The sequence below is a fragment of the Pipra filicauda genome, unplaced genomic scaffold (assembly GCF_003945595.2).
Source record: "Pipra filicauda isolate LSUMZ 115617 unplaced genomic scaffold, ASM394559v2 scaffold13_size5146498_pilon, whole genome shotgun sequence".
Lineage (NCBI taxonomy): Eukaryota > Metazoa > Chordata > Aves > Passeriformes > Pipridae > Pipra > Pipra filicauda.
In genome coordinates this window covers 2,688,927-2,706,540 of record NW_024103874.1, presented here as the reverse complement: position 1 = coordinate 2,706,540, position 17,614 = coordinate 2,688,927, and the positions used below count along the sequence as shown (strand labels likewise).

Genomic DNA, 17,614 nt, shown 5'->3' with positions numbered 1-17,614 from the left:
CACCTGTTTCTGTGGGCACCCAGCAGCCCCAGCAAGTGGCCACTGGCCTCTGGAAGCACCTGCCATGTGGGAGATGAGCAAAATCATGGGCAACCAGAGGTCTCTGGGAGAAGGCAATTCCTTGCATGAGCAGAGCTCCTGGTGCAGCACATTCCCAGGTTGGTCTGACATGTGTGAGCTGTGTCAGGCTCACAACATGCTGCCATCCAGCTGCCCCAGCAGCAATGCCAGAGCCTTGCCCAAGGAGTATTCCCTACCAAGCTGTAGGTTTTGAGCGCACTTTTAGTTTCTCAGCTTTGAAAAGCGTGTCCTGTGTGATTGAGCTGATCAGAAATTCAAATCCCTCTTCATGCAGACCTAGAAACTGCTCCCTTTGCTTACTCTGAGAGATTTTTGTGCCAGTGATCCCTGCAGCTGTACAAGGCTTGATGACTGAAGCTTTTCTACTCTTCTCCTATTCAGGCAAGAGTCCTTGGAATACAAACTATCCTTTTACTCTCTCAGAATCTACAAGATGTACATCACTGTTGCAAACCACAGAAAGCAATTACTTCCCACCCTGGGCAGTGTTCCATGCTGATGGACATGCCTGCTGTCCACCCCTCACCTCCCAGCTTGTATTTCTCAGCCCTGGACACTCCTTTCTGGAAGCTCCTGACAGGGCTATGTTTTCTTGAACATTGATTTTAAATAGCAAGCATCTACAGCTACACCTTTTTAATGCTATCTGGACAATCTGCAGAGTAATTTCTTGTGCTTTTGGGTGAGGGTATCAGCTTTTGGCCCAAAGATGCTGTGGAAGGGATGCAGTATTTTCGCACACTGAGCTCACTCAATCTGCCTCATAATCACGTTTGGTGAAAAGTTACTGTTCTTAAAATAGCCCTTGCAGTAGCACAGTTGCTATGATACAGGGAAGGGGAGGGGGAAAAAGTTCATTGCCTATATTTCATCTCATTGTGAAGGCAGCCTATACATAATCACCGGTGTATTAACAGCTGCCTCCATTGCTTGACAGCAGCCCTCAGCCCTGGGGCCGTAAGCACAGATATACCTGATCTCCTTTGTGCTCACAGTGGGGAGAAATATCAGGGGAAGCTCCCTAAAAGTTTTTGAGGTAACTCTGCTTTGCACATTCCTCACATCCCAGGGAAAGGCAGGCTGCTGACAGCTGTGCCTCAGTGAAACTGCAGGCAGACATGAGTTCCTTCACATCCTGGACCATGGAAAGTGGAATGACTAATGAAGTAATGACAAACAGAAGACAGCCCTGCTGGAGAATTTCTGTTGAGGAGCATCTGAGATTCACAACCATGATGTTCTTGGGCAGGAATGATCAGCTAGTGCTTAGATGAAAGTGGGTATGCCGTGAGTAGCAGCGGGTCCCAAAACCATATTAGAGAGATCAGCTGGGGACAGGAGAAAGCACAGACCTTACATCCAGGGGTAAGGAAAAAACCAGTCTTGAGTATTCCAAAGAATCAGAAGTAGGGCTGTGATGTTGTTGGGAATTAATCCCACTGTATGCCAGCCCCTGCAGCATGTAACCTCTCCCAGAGTGCAGGCGGGTTGCTGGGAGTGCAGCTGGGTCCCAGGAGTTTTCAGGGGGCAGGTTGGCATCGCCCTGTGGGAGCAGAGCTGGAGAGCACAGAAGGACAGAAGGGGCCCAGGCAATGGCACAGCGTGTCTGGGCAGCTGCTTTGGGGTGGTGTGAGGAGACAGGGTGACATAACCTGGCAGGATGACTCATCACCAAAGCAAGGACGGGGCAGTTTCCCCCTGGGCTGCTCCCAGCCCGCTGCAGATCCTGTGCCAGCCTCGTGGTGTGCCCTGAGCCAGACAGAGCTGTGCTCCTGCCCTGAGTGACACACGGCTACTGGAAAGGCACGAGGCTTCTCAGGCTGCAGCATCAGCCCAGTTTGGCTATTTATGAAAGTGAGCGGGAATTAGGTCCCTGGGAGCGGAGTGAAGCCTGATGAAATAGAGGGATTTTAGGATTTACTGCAGTCTTTTAGCACAGTGTTGCTGCTTTGACAATTGCAACTTACGGCATAAACGAGGACTTAGCCTTGAAACTGCTGCCGCTTCAGCTCAGTCCAAGTAGGGCACTAATCACTTACTGAGAATTATTTGGGTCAATTTTTTATTCCAGTTAATAAGCTGCTTCTCCTAATAATACAATACAATAACCCTGGAGATTCACAACACTCTGTAAAGAAAAATAACTTGCAGGCAGCTGCAGTGTCCTTCAGCTGCCTGTCAGCCATTGTCCCCTTGCTGGGCTCAGGGAGGTTCTGGGAAATCGTTTGATGTTTACAGGAGCTCTAGGCAACTTTCTTGCAGACAGGTAAGCAGTCTGCTTGCAGCTGTCTAGTTAAAAGCACAGCTTGTCATCACTCCTCACTGGACTATGTGTATTTATTTAAACTATTTTAATTTTGTTAAAAGGATCTTCTAGCTTGGCATCATCTGTTTTCCTCCCAACCAGTTCATTATGTGTGCAAGAGGTTTATTGATTCATCATTATTACCTTTTAATGTGCTCTACAGAAGGTTTATTTTACTGTTCTTTTGCAAAGCTCTAGATAAGCAAGTATTCAAAGTCATGGATTAAAGGGAACATTCTATTCCTAGCAGGAATAGGTTGTGTTTTTCTATCCAGTAGTACTAATACGCTAATAGGGCAACTAATTATCTAGAATTATGAGAGACACAATGAGTTCAATGGACAAGAACTAAAAATGAGCTTTCTAAGAACTTCCATTTTAGAATAAGCTGATGGTTTGATAGATTATTTTTTTGACTTGAACATAAACTCATCTTAAAATATATCAAATAAAATAACATGAAAATTGCTTTACTGCAATGAAAAAAAAAAAAAGCCCTGATTAAAATTCTTTTTTTCTGACTCTTCATTCACTCGGTTACACTCCAGCAGGGCATCACTGACTATTGTCCCACAGGCTGTTTATAGACATGGCATTTGTGTTACACGAAGAAACTCAATTATTGTTTTTAAAGAACAGAACTTCTACCTCTGAGATTGGTCAAACTCAAAAGACCAGTCTTTCTTCAGGACTTTCTGCTATAAAGTTTTCAAAGTAAAGATGGATTTATGGTTTTCATCTCGGTTTAGGTGGAAATGGCAATTGGGATGTTGTAACACTGGGAGCTCACTTGATCTCACAGAATAGTCACCCAGATCTCTCTCTCCCTTGAGCATCTGTCAGGGCTTTGGAGCAGGGCTGCACAAGAACCATGGTCCTTTGTGCATGTTTCTCACACTTTATCATCTTTCCTTCCACAAATTCTGCTGGTTTGGACTCAGGGAAGCTTTAAAATGACACTCCCAAAAGCTTCACTTTTCCATGTGAATGAAAAGCAGGAGCAATAGTGACGTGTTTTGTCACAAACTTGGTTTACTGGGAAGACAGCTGAAAACATCAGATTAGTATCATTAGATGGGATTTGCACCCCTGGGTTGTACATGTTAGCTGACTGCATCTGTGTGTTGAAGTTTGTATTTATCCAGCTTTAGCTGCCTTTCTTGGCAGTAGGATTTAACTGGCTTTAGAGCAATTACATAAAATATACGTACCAGCTCAGACTGCACCATGTATAAATCAAGTGAAGATGGAGCTGCACTCAAGATGGTAAAGCATCAAAATTAAACTACATGGATTGATTGCAGCAGGGAGGAGTTTGAAGAAAGAGAAGTCTTAATTCAGACACAGAGTTTTCCTCTCTGTTTGGATTGAAGGTTTTCCTTTTTATTCACTTGCTTGTTAGGTTTCTGCTTTTGCAATTATGTGTTTCCCATGTGTTCTGACAGAACCTCTGACAAAAAAGGTTAGGAATTTTTCCTTACCTTGTTCCATCATCTCCAGAAGGCCTTTCTTAATGAGCTCATCCCGGCCTTGCCGTGCTGTCATCTTCTTCTCCAGCACTGCACAAAGTAATAGCACAACACAGCTCCAGTTAAGAACAGAGTACTCATATAACGGAGTGAAAAAGATGCAATATGGGAATTCCCTCTAGTCTCAGCTACTGCGTGCTTGGAAAGAACTGCCAGGATTTTGTTTTGGGGAGCATGGACTGCTCAGCCTGTTTGTGCCTTTTCCTTTGTTCAACCAGCTGTAAAATGACCCCTGTGTAGAGCTGAGGTTTATGATGTGACCTGCTGTTGGATCACACTGAGTGCAGAGGAACAGGGATATCGGAGCCTTCATGCTGTTTAACACAGCACCTTAGAGCTGCCTCAGGAATATCCCACAGGATATCAGAGCAAGTGGAGGGAACTGCACCATCCTGTGTTAGGAAAAGGCAAGTGAGTTTGTCTCCTTACTGATCTCCTGGGACATCCCTGGAGACCAGCAGGCACATGCTGTGCTGTGTGCTGGGCTCCTTCCCCCCAGGGACAGTTGCTGGAGGGAAGGTTTTTCACATGCTCCCTCCTGTCACTTCTCATAATGTTACTGTGACCTGTATAATCTTCACCCCAAATAAAAGGGGTGATGGTATTTGGGGCCATAAATGTGTAGCCTATTTGGAGAAGGCAGAGCCCATGGAAAGCAGTCTGTGGCAAGCCTTGTGCTTCACTCTCATGTTTTGACCTGTTCTTCTAAATGTAATCTACTGTATTATATAGAAAGTCAGCACATATGGGCTCTTTGTAGCCCTACATGTTATTAACCTGTTGAATGCTGAAATCTCTGAATTGGGTTTAGATCAGGTCACCTTTACCATGTCCTATGTAAGCAAGTTTCACCCAGCTAAGCTTTGCTCAGTGCACATCCCTCTCTTGTTCCCAACCTACCTGCAGACGTCTGCTTTAGCTTCTCGTTTTTCTTTTTCCTCCACTTCCATGGTTTGAAGATCCTGCCCAGTGTTGCCAGTTTGCTGTTCCTCCTCACTGGTGGAGTTCGAATCCCTGAGACCAAGTAGTCCGAGCGCACTGCCGGGGATTGCTCCATCTCATCTGGGAGGGAAGAGGAGAGAGGGCTGTTGGACACTGAGTTACCAGGGGCAGGCAGGTGGAGCCTCACCAGATAAAAAGCAGAGTCTTGTCACCCAGATAAGCAGTGCAAGGAACTCTCTGCACTGCTGGAGCCAGTGGCCAGGCTGAGGGAGACCAGCCAGAGGTGTCCAACCTCTCTGTGCCAGCCCAGAGCTTCCTACCAGCTGCTCTCTTTACCCTTGCACAGAATCTGTCTGGATGCCAAATATCTCAGTATCTCCATTCCTGCCATCCCTCATAGGTTCATCAGGGCTACCAGGCCCAGAGAGAGGGGGATGTGCTGAATTTGTACACCTTATGCTTTTCCCATCCCTTCCCTACCTTTGCCCATGCTTGGTACCCACCAAGGCAATGGTGTCACTCTCCCCCCCAGGAGCTGCATCACAGCCTTTGGAAACCTGGAGAGCTGAGAGCTCCCCGTGGCTTTAGTGGGAGCAGGAGGAATTTAACACATCTGTAAATCAGGCCCATGTGGCCTCCAGTTAATCAGAGAAATGGAATGTTCATTTACAAAAATGCAGACCTTTATGAAAAGCTGAGAGGAAGTGTGAAAAAGCTCAGGTCCCTTTGGAATTCCCAGCTTCCAGTTCTGTTCTCAGGCCACAGGATATTGCTGCCTTTTAAATGAACTCTTCACATAAACTAACACAGAACACACTGACTTTTGTGAGCTAATGCAAATCTTTTATATAAGAATAGTTTGTTTGATATGTGCTACATAAGTAAAATCTTAGAACTTTGGTGAAAATTTATTCCTTGAGGAAGCTAAGGGAAAAATTCTTTCCCTTTGTCCAGCCAAGCCACAGCAATTTAGAGATAATGCTTCAGCTGGAAAATCAATTTAGGTATTTTTAATATTTTGTCTTGAAAATACACTGTAATTTTTGCTTATAGACAAGCCTTGCATGAAACAATGCACACAGAGTATTCAGAGTTGTGTGCTAACCAGTACCATGGAGGAAACCAGCACAGCCCCATAAATGGGGTTATTGATGTCTATACTGAGCACCAACACAGTAATTGTTGAAAGAGAAGCTCCCATCAGATAAATTACATGAGTAAAAACTAACAACAATTTGTATTTTCTTTTCAACAATCAGTTATGATTTAAATGAGCAACGTGAAGCTGTGAACTTATGTACATTTCCAAGTAATTTTCCCCTGGAACATCAACACTTATCACAAATTGCTTTATGACTGCAAGAGAAAAACTCTACAGCATCTTCTAGGCTTTGCTTTTGAGTTAACAGGGTGAAAATGTCTAAATCACAGCATGGAGGTGGGGATTTCCAAGTAAACAGGAAACAATTTTTGGAAGATTATTAAACACAGCAGGGGAATGAACACATTCCTCCTCTTCCATTTAATTTTGAAAATACTGGTAATAGAGATGAATCATTCAGTGGAGACAAACTAAAATCTTGGCCACGTGAACTATGAGAGCAGAGAAAAGCTGTAACAGTTCCCCACACACACATCGTGCCTGCCCAGTGAAATTCTCTTTTTTGTACTGAATTTAGAGCACCTTTTCTCTCATCCCACTGAGTTTATCTTGGGGTTTAATTTACGAAATATTGAAAACGTACATAAAAATACATTTTTGCCTTTGAAAGTATGGTGTCTACCCAAGGTGAGATTTATCATTTACAGTTGGGAGGTCACTATTAAGTTGAGAGCAGAAAATAGCCCAGAAGAAAGGCAGTAGCCTACAGAACACAGCTGGAGTGCCAAGATATCCTTCTCCTTTCCTAACAGCACATTCAAACATGAGAAGTATCATAGAAATAAGCTTTGAAGCAGTAGAGCTACTCTTGATTACAGCAATGGCAATGAGAATGGAAAATGGCTGAGTAGATCTCCTATTAATATGCTATTATGATCACTTTAAAGCTGTGATAGAAGCCTCAGAAAATAGCATTTGACCATTTCTTGTGACATCTCTTGAGTGGGAATAGAAATGTTCACAGAATTAACTCATCTCAAAAGAGCTGTAGATCAGACTGGAAATCACAGCCTTGTCCCTGGAAGCTGCAGAGGAGCAGGACAGGCTCAGCTCAGCTCTCCCTGGTCCTTGCCTGTGAGACTGCCCTGCTGCTCCTCCATTCCAGGGGTTTCTCAAGCATGTAAGTGAAGATTAAATAAGAAGCTGATTTAAAGGAGTACCTTGGCAAGTTACAGCACTCTGTTCAGGATGTAGGTGTCTGCAAAGCGCTTTAGACATCATCCACATGTTTTGTTTAACACTGGCAGCATGAGATCATTTCACCTTTTTGCCAGATAGGGGATGTACAAAGACAAAGAAGTCCTTGAAACCCAAACCTGTGTGTCTTTAGCAATGCTTATCATCCCAGATATTCCCACAAAAATTAGAGAATGGGGAGAGATTGCAAAGACATCAAACATTTAAATATAAACTTCAACATATATGCCCTATAGCAATCAGTCTTTCTTTGGTTTTTCCAGCCCTGCCAGTTGGGTTTCTTCCACCCCCTTCTGCCCTCTTGGCTGTGGAAATGTAAGGATTTTGTGCCTTAGACTTGGATAACAGAGGAAACACAGATAGAAATCAAATGTCTAAGAAGGAATAGAAACTAAACCAAATGTTCCAATGGAGGTTTTTGTGGGCTTTTTAACTTTATTAATGCTTCTCTTATGGTACAAACAGTTCTTAAGCAAATGGATTTATCACCTGGTACATTCTCACCATATGCAGTTCCTATACTTTGCATTTGGAGAGATGGACACAAATATAAATAGATAGAGACACAGCAAGACAGATGTCCTGAAATCAGAAATAACAAGGAAATGGTCTCACTGGCAATAAGAATCACAAGAAAGCCTTGGAGCACCTCATTTCCAGTCAGTTCATCTTTTCCTGGTTGTGGGTTGGCTGCCTGGGAGATAAGAAGTTGACAGCACAAAAAGCAGTTCCCACGTACAGCAGTGAATGCTGAAGGAGAAGGAGTGCCTAAATATCAGCCAGCTCCTGCAGCCAACAAGCTGCCAAGGCTTGCCAACCCTCCAACCACTCTGTGAAATATTCAGCACATTTTTTTAATCTGCAGTCAATATTTTAATTATGCTAACTGTTCTGTGGAATAATGTGGTTATTCCTCCCAGAGCCTGAGAGCCTGGGGCCAGGCCATGCAATTACAGAGGATGTCTGCAAAATATAAACAGCCGAGAGCCAACCCCTGACTCTCCAAACCAGCAGGGGAAAGGAGCAACAGCTTAAGTCCTGTGTAATGGGGAAGGTTGAGGGGCGGTTGTTGTCAGGGGCCAGTGAGCACAAGATTAACCCTCAGCCCAGGGACCTGACTGTCCTCACTGCCCTCAGTGTCCTCACTGCCAAGACAGACCAGTTGGTCCCATGGTCAGCCCTGTGGGGAGCTGAGTGCTCTGACTGAAGCTTATTGGCTGTTTACATCAAAATTACTTTAAATTCTCTGCTGTGCCCCACTGAGGGCACAGGCTGCTGTGCTGGAGCTCCAGCTCCAAAACAAAGCCCTCGGATATCACACACTTGTCCTCTGCTCCATGTGTGTCAAAGGGGTGCAAGTGAGTGTGGCTGTGCCCCTCTGATGATGCTGGGCAAGTGCTTCTCCCAGCTGGAGTATTTCTAGAACTCCTAACAGTGGCCAAGTGTGAATGATTTAATGTCTGAGACTCCCAAATCAGATGAGGGGAAAGGCTCCAAACTGACGGGTCCTGCTCTGCAGAGCAGCCCTGGGCTGCAGGATCAACCAGGCAACAGAGAAGAAGCAAACAAACCATAATATTCATTACATTTGGCTGCAGGGTCTGACCCCTCAGAAAGTCTGAGCAGCTTCTGTTCACATCAGCAGCAATTGTGGCAATTGGTGTTTCTGAAAAACACCCCCTTGCTTTCTTCTTTAAAATACCGTGGTGCCATAAATAGACCACTCTTCCTGTTAGTCCTTTCCCTGTAGGATTTGTGTGATGGTTGTGAAGATATTCTGCACATAGAAACTCTCCCACGTGTCAAATCCTGACTCTTATTCCAGGAGTGGGGCAGGTTTGCTGCGAGTTCTGTGAGTTGTGTCCTGGGTGTGTGATGGAAAAGTGCCCTGTGCCTGCCCACAGCCCTCATTTGTACAGCAGCTGGGGCTGAGATGACATGGCAGTGCTGTTAAATTGAGCACTGGGTTCAGTGAGTTGGGTCCATCTTCTTGGGGTTTCCATGATGAGCCAAAGAGTCTGTAGCTTGATCCCTGGGTTGCTGATGACAGCAACTGCAGGCTGATGGATGGCAGTTGGGAACATCAGGGATGCAGAGCTGAGTTACACTGACCTTGGCCACAGAGGGAGGCTGTAAGAGGCATGGGATGTCCTCTTGTGACTACACAAATGCAGCAAGAACTTTGTGGGAAGATGAAGGATGCTGAATTTTAATGTGCTGGGAATTTTGGTAACTTAAATTCATGGTAATGAAACTTGTGCCTTGCTAAATCCTTTGTGTACACTGGCAGGAGAAGGACCACTGAAAAATCTGCAACCTGCAGGCAGTTTAAAAATAACACAGCAGACAGGAGCTGCAGGCAAATTTGTAAGGCAGGCGTGCTCTGTTTGCTGATGAACTGGTTTGTGATGCAGCTCTGCATGTTTTCCCCTTTACTGTCATTGCATCTGCCTTTGCAACTCAGATACAGAGTGAAAACAGGTTCCCCTTGGTCCATTGCAGAGGGTGGAGACAGGGAGTGGAATCAAAATGACCTTTTGGGGACTTTCAGTGCTGCCTAGAACTCATATCTGCCTCTAAAAAGTGTGAGGGACCCAGACACTTGTGAGGGGTGATCCTTACAGAGAGTATTTGTTATCTAGTGAAAGAAACCTGCAGGGCAAAGAGGGCAGAAAGGTGGTCTTGGTTTCAGACTAAGGACTATCCTGAGTTTTTTGAAGGAGAATTACCAGCAGGAACAATCCCCCTTTTCTTTAGTTTAGCATCCTAAAAGATAAAGAACTGATCTCAGTGATTGAATATGCAGGATAGGGGTAAATCACTTGTGTCTGGGAGCCTTTGAACACTTCTGTTATGTTCCAGAGAATTCAAACTGAGGAGTTTTTTATTGCACTAGTTAGATGTTTCCTGTGATGGAGCTCTTCCTTGTTCTAAAAATGTTTTCTGTCACCTGCATTTCTGCAGACACTCTCTCTTTCTTGACTCTCTTTGAAAGAAAACTGCAGCAGAATGTTCCAGTTTGAAGTTTCCATTTCAGTTTTTTGAGCATAAGAGTATTTTCATTTTCCCAATTCTGAATGACTGTTAGAAATTAGAAATTAAGATCAGACAGGAGAAAAAAAGCTTTTTATGAACCTGAAATTTATTTAATTTTTGAAGGGATTTTGTATTTGAAGCCATGAATGTTTCAATATTGTTTTGGGTTGGTTTGGAAAAAATTTACAGAGAATCCTTTGTAAAACAGAAAACCTACTTTCTAGCTGTTTAGTTATTTAGAAAAGGCAAGGTACCTGTAGTAGATTATTGAATGTAATTATAAGTTGATTTTGGATCATGACTTGGATCATGACTTTTGGATCATGACTTAAAAATCCATGACTTGGATTTTTACTCTGACACATCATATTTGTTACACCAGAAAAATATTGAAACAAAGTAGGGAAATTACGGGATTGATGTGGAAACTCAGCCATTTATCTATCCAAATTTTTGGAGTTTGTCTGGTCAGTGGTGTAGGTAAAAATGGCTTGAGTTCTTATCTCTCATTGTAATCCTTTATGTTCTTGATTTCCCACCTTGGATTTCATCTCACCCAATAGTTTCACCTCCTAAGGAAGCAGACGGACAGTGGGCCAGGTTCATCCACATAGTAACTACAACATTCCTTGAGTTACCTGGGGGGGAAATTTGGCACAGGAAATTTGTGCAGACTTCAGATTCATAGAGGTACTTGAAGGCAGGGGGAAAATGCAAAGATAAATGGCAGAAAGGGGAAAACAGAAACAGCTCTGGGTTCAGCTTCCACTGAGTAAAGGCTGTTCTTGGGCTCAATCACTTTTCTTTTAGCTGGTGGGATGAATCCTGATTAGGTTGTTGTACTTCCCTGCATGAAAATGCAGATTTACTGTGTGGTCTCCAGAGTCTGAGCTTCCATTTTCACTTCATGCTCAAATGTTTGCCATTTGTCCTTGTTCTATAATTTCCACTGCTCTTTAGTGTGTTAAATTATGATTTAACATTTTTCTTTAATTGAAGGGGAAAAAAAACCCAAAACACAATTTGTGGGTGGTGGGAGGGGGCTGTGCTTCCAGGGAAGTTTATTTCCATTCTGTCATGCTGAGCCTCCCTTCAAAGTATTTGGATTTTAAAACGAGCTTTCACTGAAAGGAACGGGGAAACAGATTATGCTTATCAAAGGAAAGAGAGCAGGGAAGTGGCAACTCCAGCTAAATCTCTTAGATAAAAATACTCCTTGTATGCTTGAAATCTGTGATTTCTTTCAGAAAACGTTCCTTTGGGAAGTTAACATATCACCTAACAGCATTACCACCAAGTGAGCCAAGGTGTAGGGACATTAATCAGAAACCTTTCAGGCTTTTGGATCATTGTGTCAGTCCCAGCACCACTTGCTGTGATTTACAATGCACGGTGTGACATTAGCAGTTCATTAACAGAATCAGTTTGTCAGTGTTTGCACAAAGGAACCCCCAACATGCTTTACCTCGGTAAGAAGGAGCTAAGTAACAATAAGAAAATGAGGCTAATGAAGGATTGCCGTGTAATCACCGTTAATTCGCTTACCTGAGCCTGTACAAGATCTGCTTTTGAGGGGGGACCCTCGCCATTTGTATGCCCGTCACCCAGGGAGAGCTGGCTCAGGCAGCAGAGCAGCATCTCCTCAGAGTCACAAAAAATCCATTCAAATCAAATAAAAATCCATTGAAATGGGCACTGCCTCTGCAGAGGACCAGGAGCTGTGCCAAGCGTGTCCCTCCTGCAGCTGCAAGGGGGTTTGGACCACAGACACATCAGAAATTCCCAGTGCTGGGCAGTTTCCCCAAGCCTCTTGGAGAGATGCTGCTCTGCAGGACACAGGGAGCCAGAGCCGGGAAGCACAGGAAGGGCTTGGATTAGGCTTGCCATGTCCTCATAGTAGTAAAGCTGTTGTCTGCACTGCAGGAGCAGCGTTTCATCACCTGCAGTTGTTTAATTAGCTGTAGCTTTGCTGCAAACCTGTTGCAAGGATGTTTTTTATAGCTTCCTCAGGGAGTCTGCAGACTGGAACACACCCTGTGCTGTCTCCAAGAGGCACCTTCAAATCCATGCACTGCAGCTCATCCCTGACAGCAGCTGCCTTTGGAGGGACTCAGGGAAGCCTTCGGTGTAAGAGCATCACCTTTGCTAACAGGGACCCACGCACTGCTTTTTTTCTGGGATTCATGGCCCCATGCATTGCTTTTTTTCTGGGATTCATGGCCCCATGTATTGCTTTTTTTCTGGGATTCATGGCCCAGGACTGATCTGTTTTGAATTTCTTCAGTTTATAGGAGTCTATGTCTCTCAGACATACAATCAGCTCTCACTTTATAACCATCCCAAACTTGTCTATTTGCGAAATAATCAAATTCTCATGTCTTGTGCACTTTTATGGCTTTGTAATTTAATGCATAATTTCCTTCTTCCCTCAAACACACCACAGCTCTGTTGGTGCTCTGTCACTGTTCAGTGCCACTGCTGCAGATGGAAAACACTCTTTCTGCTCTGTGAAATGCAAGAGCATCTGCCTTTTGTTTTGTTTTCTCCTTTATCACTCCTGCTGCTTTGCACTTTCACTTTCCTTGCACCCACTGGCAACAAATACACATTATTCAACAGTCCCTGTGCATACTCCAGAATAGGACAGAGATTTGGAAGAAATCCTTAGACAACAAAAATATGACATAAACCAGAACAGCTACAGGGAAAGGCAGATAGAAAACAGGCACAGTGACTGAATTCAACTTTTGTCTAAGGTTATGCATCCAGTTTGGCTCCTTGTAAAACTTGTTTTAAAGCTACCAATGATTTACACACTTGATTGGTAGGTAAACTGTAATGAACCCCTTCTTGGGAGGTCATGTCACTAAGAATGAATGGTTAAATATTTTCTAGGGATGGTTTGCCCTGCTGCATGCAGCAGTCTTTAAATAAGAGACACATGTAGGAAATACTTTGAAGGGAGCTTTGTTTTTAAAAGATTCACTTATCCCATTGTCTACTGGTATTTTTAGGAAGCAATAATACCAAATACTCAAGAGTTCTCAAAAGACAGCAAAGGTGCCACAACGTTCTGGTGCCCTCAGCACCTCTGTAAAGGCACATTTGGGCACACACAGAGTGCAGAGTCACAGCTACCAAGTCCCCAAGGGCAATGGCACTTCTCACCTGTTCAATCCTGCATTGAAGTCAACAGGAGCCTTAGCATGGGACCATCTCAAGGCTCAGTAAGGGCTTTACAACACTGATCTGACCAAACTGCAACATGCCTTCTAAAATGAAATTTCTCACTGGTCAAGGGCCAAGAGAAATAATTGCTTATCAGATTTACTGTAGTGATTATCACTGTTTGTCTGAACCAAGACCACAATCTATTCCTAATGGGAATGGCAGGCTCTCCAGAGCAAGAAAAAACAGGGAAATTACTCAAAATACATGAAGCTGTCTCCTCTGCAGCTCTTGGAATGACTCCATTCCAGGTTGTTTCCTTCTTCTGTTACAAGACTAGGAAAAACAAACTCCTGAGTTGTAATCCTTGCCCTGTGTAGAAGAATAGAGAGACAATATCCCAAATGGCAACAACAAAATGAGAATTTGGCAGGAGAACAGCAGTGTCTGTCCATTAACTCTCCCTGTCACCCAGCAGCCAAGCAGGGGGAACAACCATGGAAGTAACTGCAATTCCTTTTGCTAATGTGATTTATTGGTGTGTCTGCATTAGCAAGAAAGGCAGGGGTAGAAGTGGGTCTGTGAGCAGCTGGTGCTGAGGACTCAACACCTTCTGGTGCATTTGTTAAGTGGTGTGATCTTGTGACTCCAACTCAACAGAGAACGAGCTCTCTCCTTACAAAGTGCAAAGGAAACAAGATTCTTCACTATAACAAAAATACCAACCAACCTGAACAATCATCCTTCCAAAACCAAACTAAGAATTCCCCTATTTTCTTTCCAGAGGAAGGATAAAGATCGTTATTTCTCTTACTAATTTACAACATTAAAAAACCCCTAATCCGACATGCAAATTCCTGTGAGTTGTTGGTACCCAAAGTCACTAATTTGCAGCAACACCTTGTCTTTTAAATTTCTGGTAAAGTCAAAGTTCCCTTGTATTGTGTTTTAGCCCATCCTAAAGCTTATTTGAAATGTCCTTATGTCTGTTATATATCCCTATGTCCAGAATGGCAGATACCTTCCTAGAGCCTTTCAGCCACACATTTTAGCATCAATGAAAATGCTATGCATAAATTAACATATAATGGTAATTTCAAACTTGCTAGAATGATGCTGTGGTTGTGACAGAACAGCCAATTTAACACACAGATGGATGAATTTCTTTCAGCTTCTTTCCTAGGGTTTATAGTACACTGAATTTAGTGGAGAAAGGGCTCTGCATTTAACCAGAGTTGTACTGGTTTCTTAGTTGGAGTGAGTTTTTGTGTAGTTCAGTGCAAGAACTGAGTTTTGTATTCATTCTTTCAACACAAACTAGACAATTGTTGCTAAAAACAAGTCCAAAAATGCCCCATGATCAATTATTGAAATGGTTACATTTGAAAGAACAAGAGAGATATGTCTTAAAGCCTATTTTAATATTGATGGGCTAGTTAGGTTGTACTGCTTACAACAACTGCAAAGGTCAGAGAACAAACCTCAGCAATGTGTCTGCAGATGGTTCCTGTCTCTAGGAATATTAGGCAACAGTATGAACAAGCAGGATGTTTAATGGTTGCAGTGGTTCCACCTTAAATGGAAACACACGGAGGAGGAGGAGGTAGCACACAAACCCATTCAAAGCAGGTACAAAGAATGCCATGAGCTGAACTAAAATGTAAATCATAACTGCTGAGAAATGGTTTTTTTGATATTTTAAAAGTAGCATTTGCATTTAAAAGTCTACGACATCATTGGTGGAAGTTCCCCACATATCTCACGACTGCTGGGATGTTTCCCCAAGTGTCACCATGTGGCAGATGCACCAGGAGTTATCCTGCTCCACCCTGGGCCAGCCTCTGGATCAAGCAGGAGGGGCTGGAGCAACTCTGAGTTGCACAAGATTTTCCTACTAATAGTTTTTCCCGTGGCTTTGTCAAGAAAACCCAGTGGTTGGGGCCAGCACGGTGGATGTGGAGCAACTTAGATTTGCCTTGGGACAACAAACCCTCTCTGCACTGTGTTTCACCTACATCCAGAAACTGCTGCTCAAAATCCTGAACAGGCAAGGTGAGACTGGTTCTACATTCACAGGCTTCAGTTTATAATGTAATGGTGTAAAAAAACCCCAACTGATGAGATTCTACAATACTGAGTGTTCAGGGAGCACATGATTACACTTCTATTCTTCTGGCCAGGGTTTATGCAAAAGAACAAAAAATAGCTCCCCATTCCAAAGGTAAAGCATGGCAGTGGGCTCTTTCTTTGCACAGACAAGTTTTGTTAATTTTACTGGCCACAAGTTTTAAATTCACATTTTTAAACTAACAACCCCTGGCAGTTCTTTGGTCTCCAGCTCTTGATTTTCATTCGGGACATGTTTTTGAGATGGAAACCTCTAATGAATGTTTTTCTAACATTTGCCTTTCATCAGCAAGAATATTTGACTTTCTCCTCTTGTTTTCTTATGTTTTTAATTTTTAATTTATTATTTTTTACGCAAAGGGGATAACCAGATCTGTGACAAAACCATCGTTTTAAAACCACCATAGAATATGAACTGAATTTCTATTTCAACGCATGAGCTTTTTATTAAACAAGTAAATCATAGTCTTGTTCACTTCAACCATATCCTGGGCCTGTTTTTTTAAGTTTCACAAAGCCCAAATAGCATGGAAGGAAAACCAGCATGGAATATTTTTACCCTGTCTGACCTAAATTTATGTATTTTTTAGTTCTTCCAAGAGAAAGAGAAGTGGAATAACTACTCCCTCTTCTCAGTTTCTTTTCAGCTCTCATATTTTAACTGTGTTCTCAGCTGCTTGCATGAGTCATGGAGAGCTGGAAACAAGAACCCCCCACAATATTATAATAACTGCTTCCCTAGGAGGGAGCCTATGTGTGTTTTGGGGTAGACCACTAAAAAGCCACAAAAATCTCCTGAAAGCTTCTTTGTGCCAGAAACCTCCATGGGAACTAATAGAGGAAGGGCCAATATCTCAGCTGCAAAAAGAGATTACTTATGAGGGTAATAAAAATGAAGATATTTTAGGATTTCCATATCACTGTCTTGAAATTCATGTAATTGTTCGTCGGCGTTTGCCGAGATTTCAGACTGCTGTTGACTTTGGGGATTGTTGTGTGTAATGATGGTGTTGAATTTCACTGGTCTAGACAGAATTTGGATTTGGTCCTGTGATGTTCCAAGGAACTTTAAAATCCACAGGCTTTTGTAAGAACTGGGTGTTCAGTGCTTGCCATGCTGATCCACGCTATTCCAAGTTAATATGTTCCTCCATTGCCTGTTCCTTCCTATACATCCAAACTGAATCTCTGCTTGAAGCTACCTATGAAATATTTAGAAACAACGGGGGAAGCTCCTGCAGAAGCCCATCCTTCATTCTGAAATGCTGTAAGTTTGTTGAGAACAAGCCAGATCCCTCATACTTTGGCACATGTCTAGACTGAGCAGAGCAAACCAGGTCAAGGATCTTGTGCAGTAAGAGAGGAAACAGAAAGAAAGGTCAACTTCTTCGTAAACCAAACCCACTGGCAGGTCAAACGGATTCAGACAGCAAACACAAGAGGAAAAGAATGTTGTGGAACATACTGAGAGAGGGTGTTGGTATCAAACGTGCCTGTGAGCTCCATGGCATTTATAGGCAGGTATCATTCTGCCTTCCACTGCCCTGTTTCAGTCACGTCAGCTCAGGCTTATCTGTCTCTAACACGGAGCTTCAGTCCTAAATTCCTGCACAGCAGGTCAGACACTGAAATCACATCTCCCTATGCTCTTCCTCACTATCCCTTCTCTTCTCAAGGCACAGTCTGCTTTCACAGCCCTGTTTTTGCTGTCATTTTATCATTTGTACAGGTCTGACTTCTCATCTTTCCCTCCCTGCTTGGTGCAGTTTACTGAGCCTCTGCACAGGAACAGTCTGACTTTAATCAAGACTATGCAGGAAAAGCCTTTCTTCTCTGAGAAAGCTTTTAGACATTACAAGTCTTCAGGATTCATTTACAACATTGGGTAATGAAGCAGAGCTAAAAATACCATATGTTCCTTTGACATTGCCCATTCATTGTTATAAATGACTGGAATTTCTGTGACTGCAGAACAAAACATGTTTTATGTTTTTGCTTTTAAGTGAAGCTGTGTATAAAGCTCTTTGCCACTTGGAATATCTTAGTGTTTTACATAAGAGGATAACA

General features: G+C 43.1%; 1 protein-coding gene across 2 annotated transcripts in view; it reads right to left on the bottom strand.

Annotated features, from left to right (window-relative positions):
- Nucleotides 1–17,614, bottom strand: part of PHACTR3 (phosphatase and actin regulator 3) — a 101,189-nt gene that overhangs the window by 43,101 nt on the left and 40,474 nt on the right. For both annotated transcript variants that reach the window (XM_027710527.2, XM_027710528.2), the window contains exons 2-3: nucleotides 4,816–4,977; nucleotides 3,868–3,945 (exon numbers count right to left, since the gene is read on the bottom strand). In XM_027710527.2, the coding sequence (XP_027566328.1) occupies nucleotides 3,868–3,945; nucleotides 4,816–4,977 (240 nt within the window). The remainder of the gene's footprint in view (nucleotides 1–3,867; nucleotides 3,946–4,815; nucleotides 4,978–17,614) is intronic.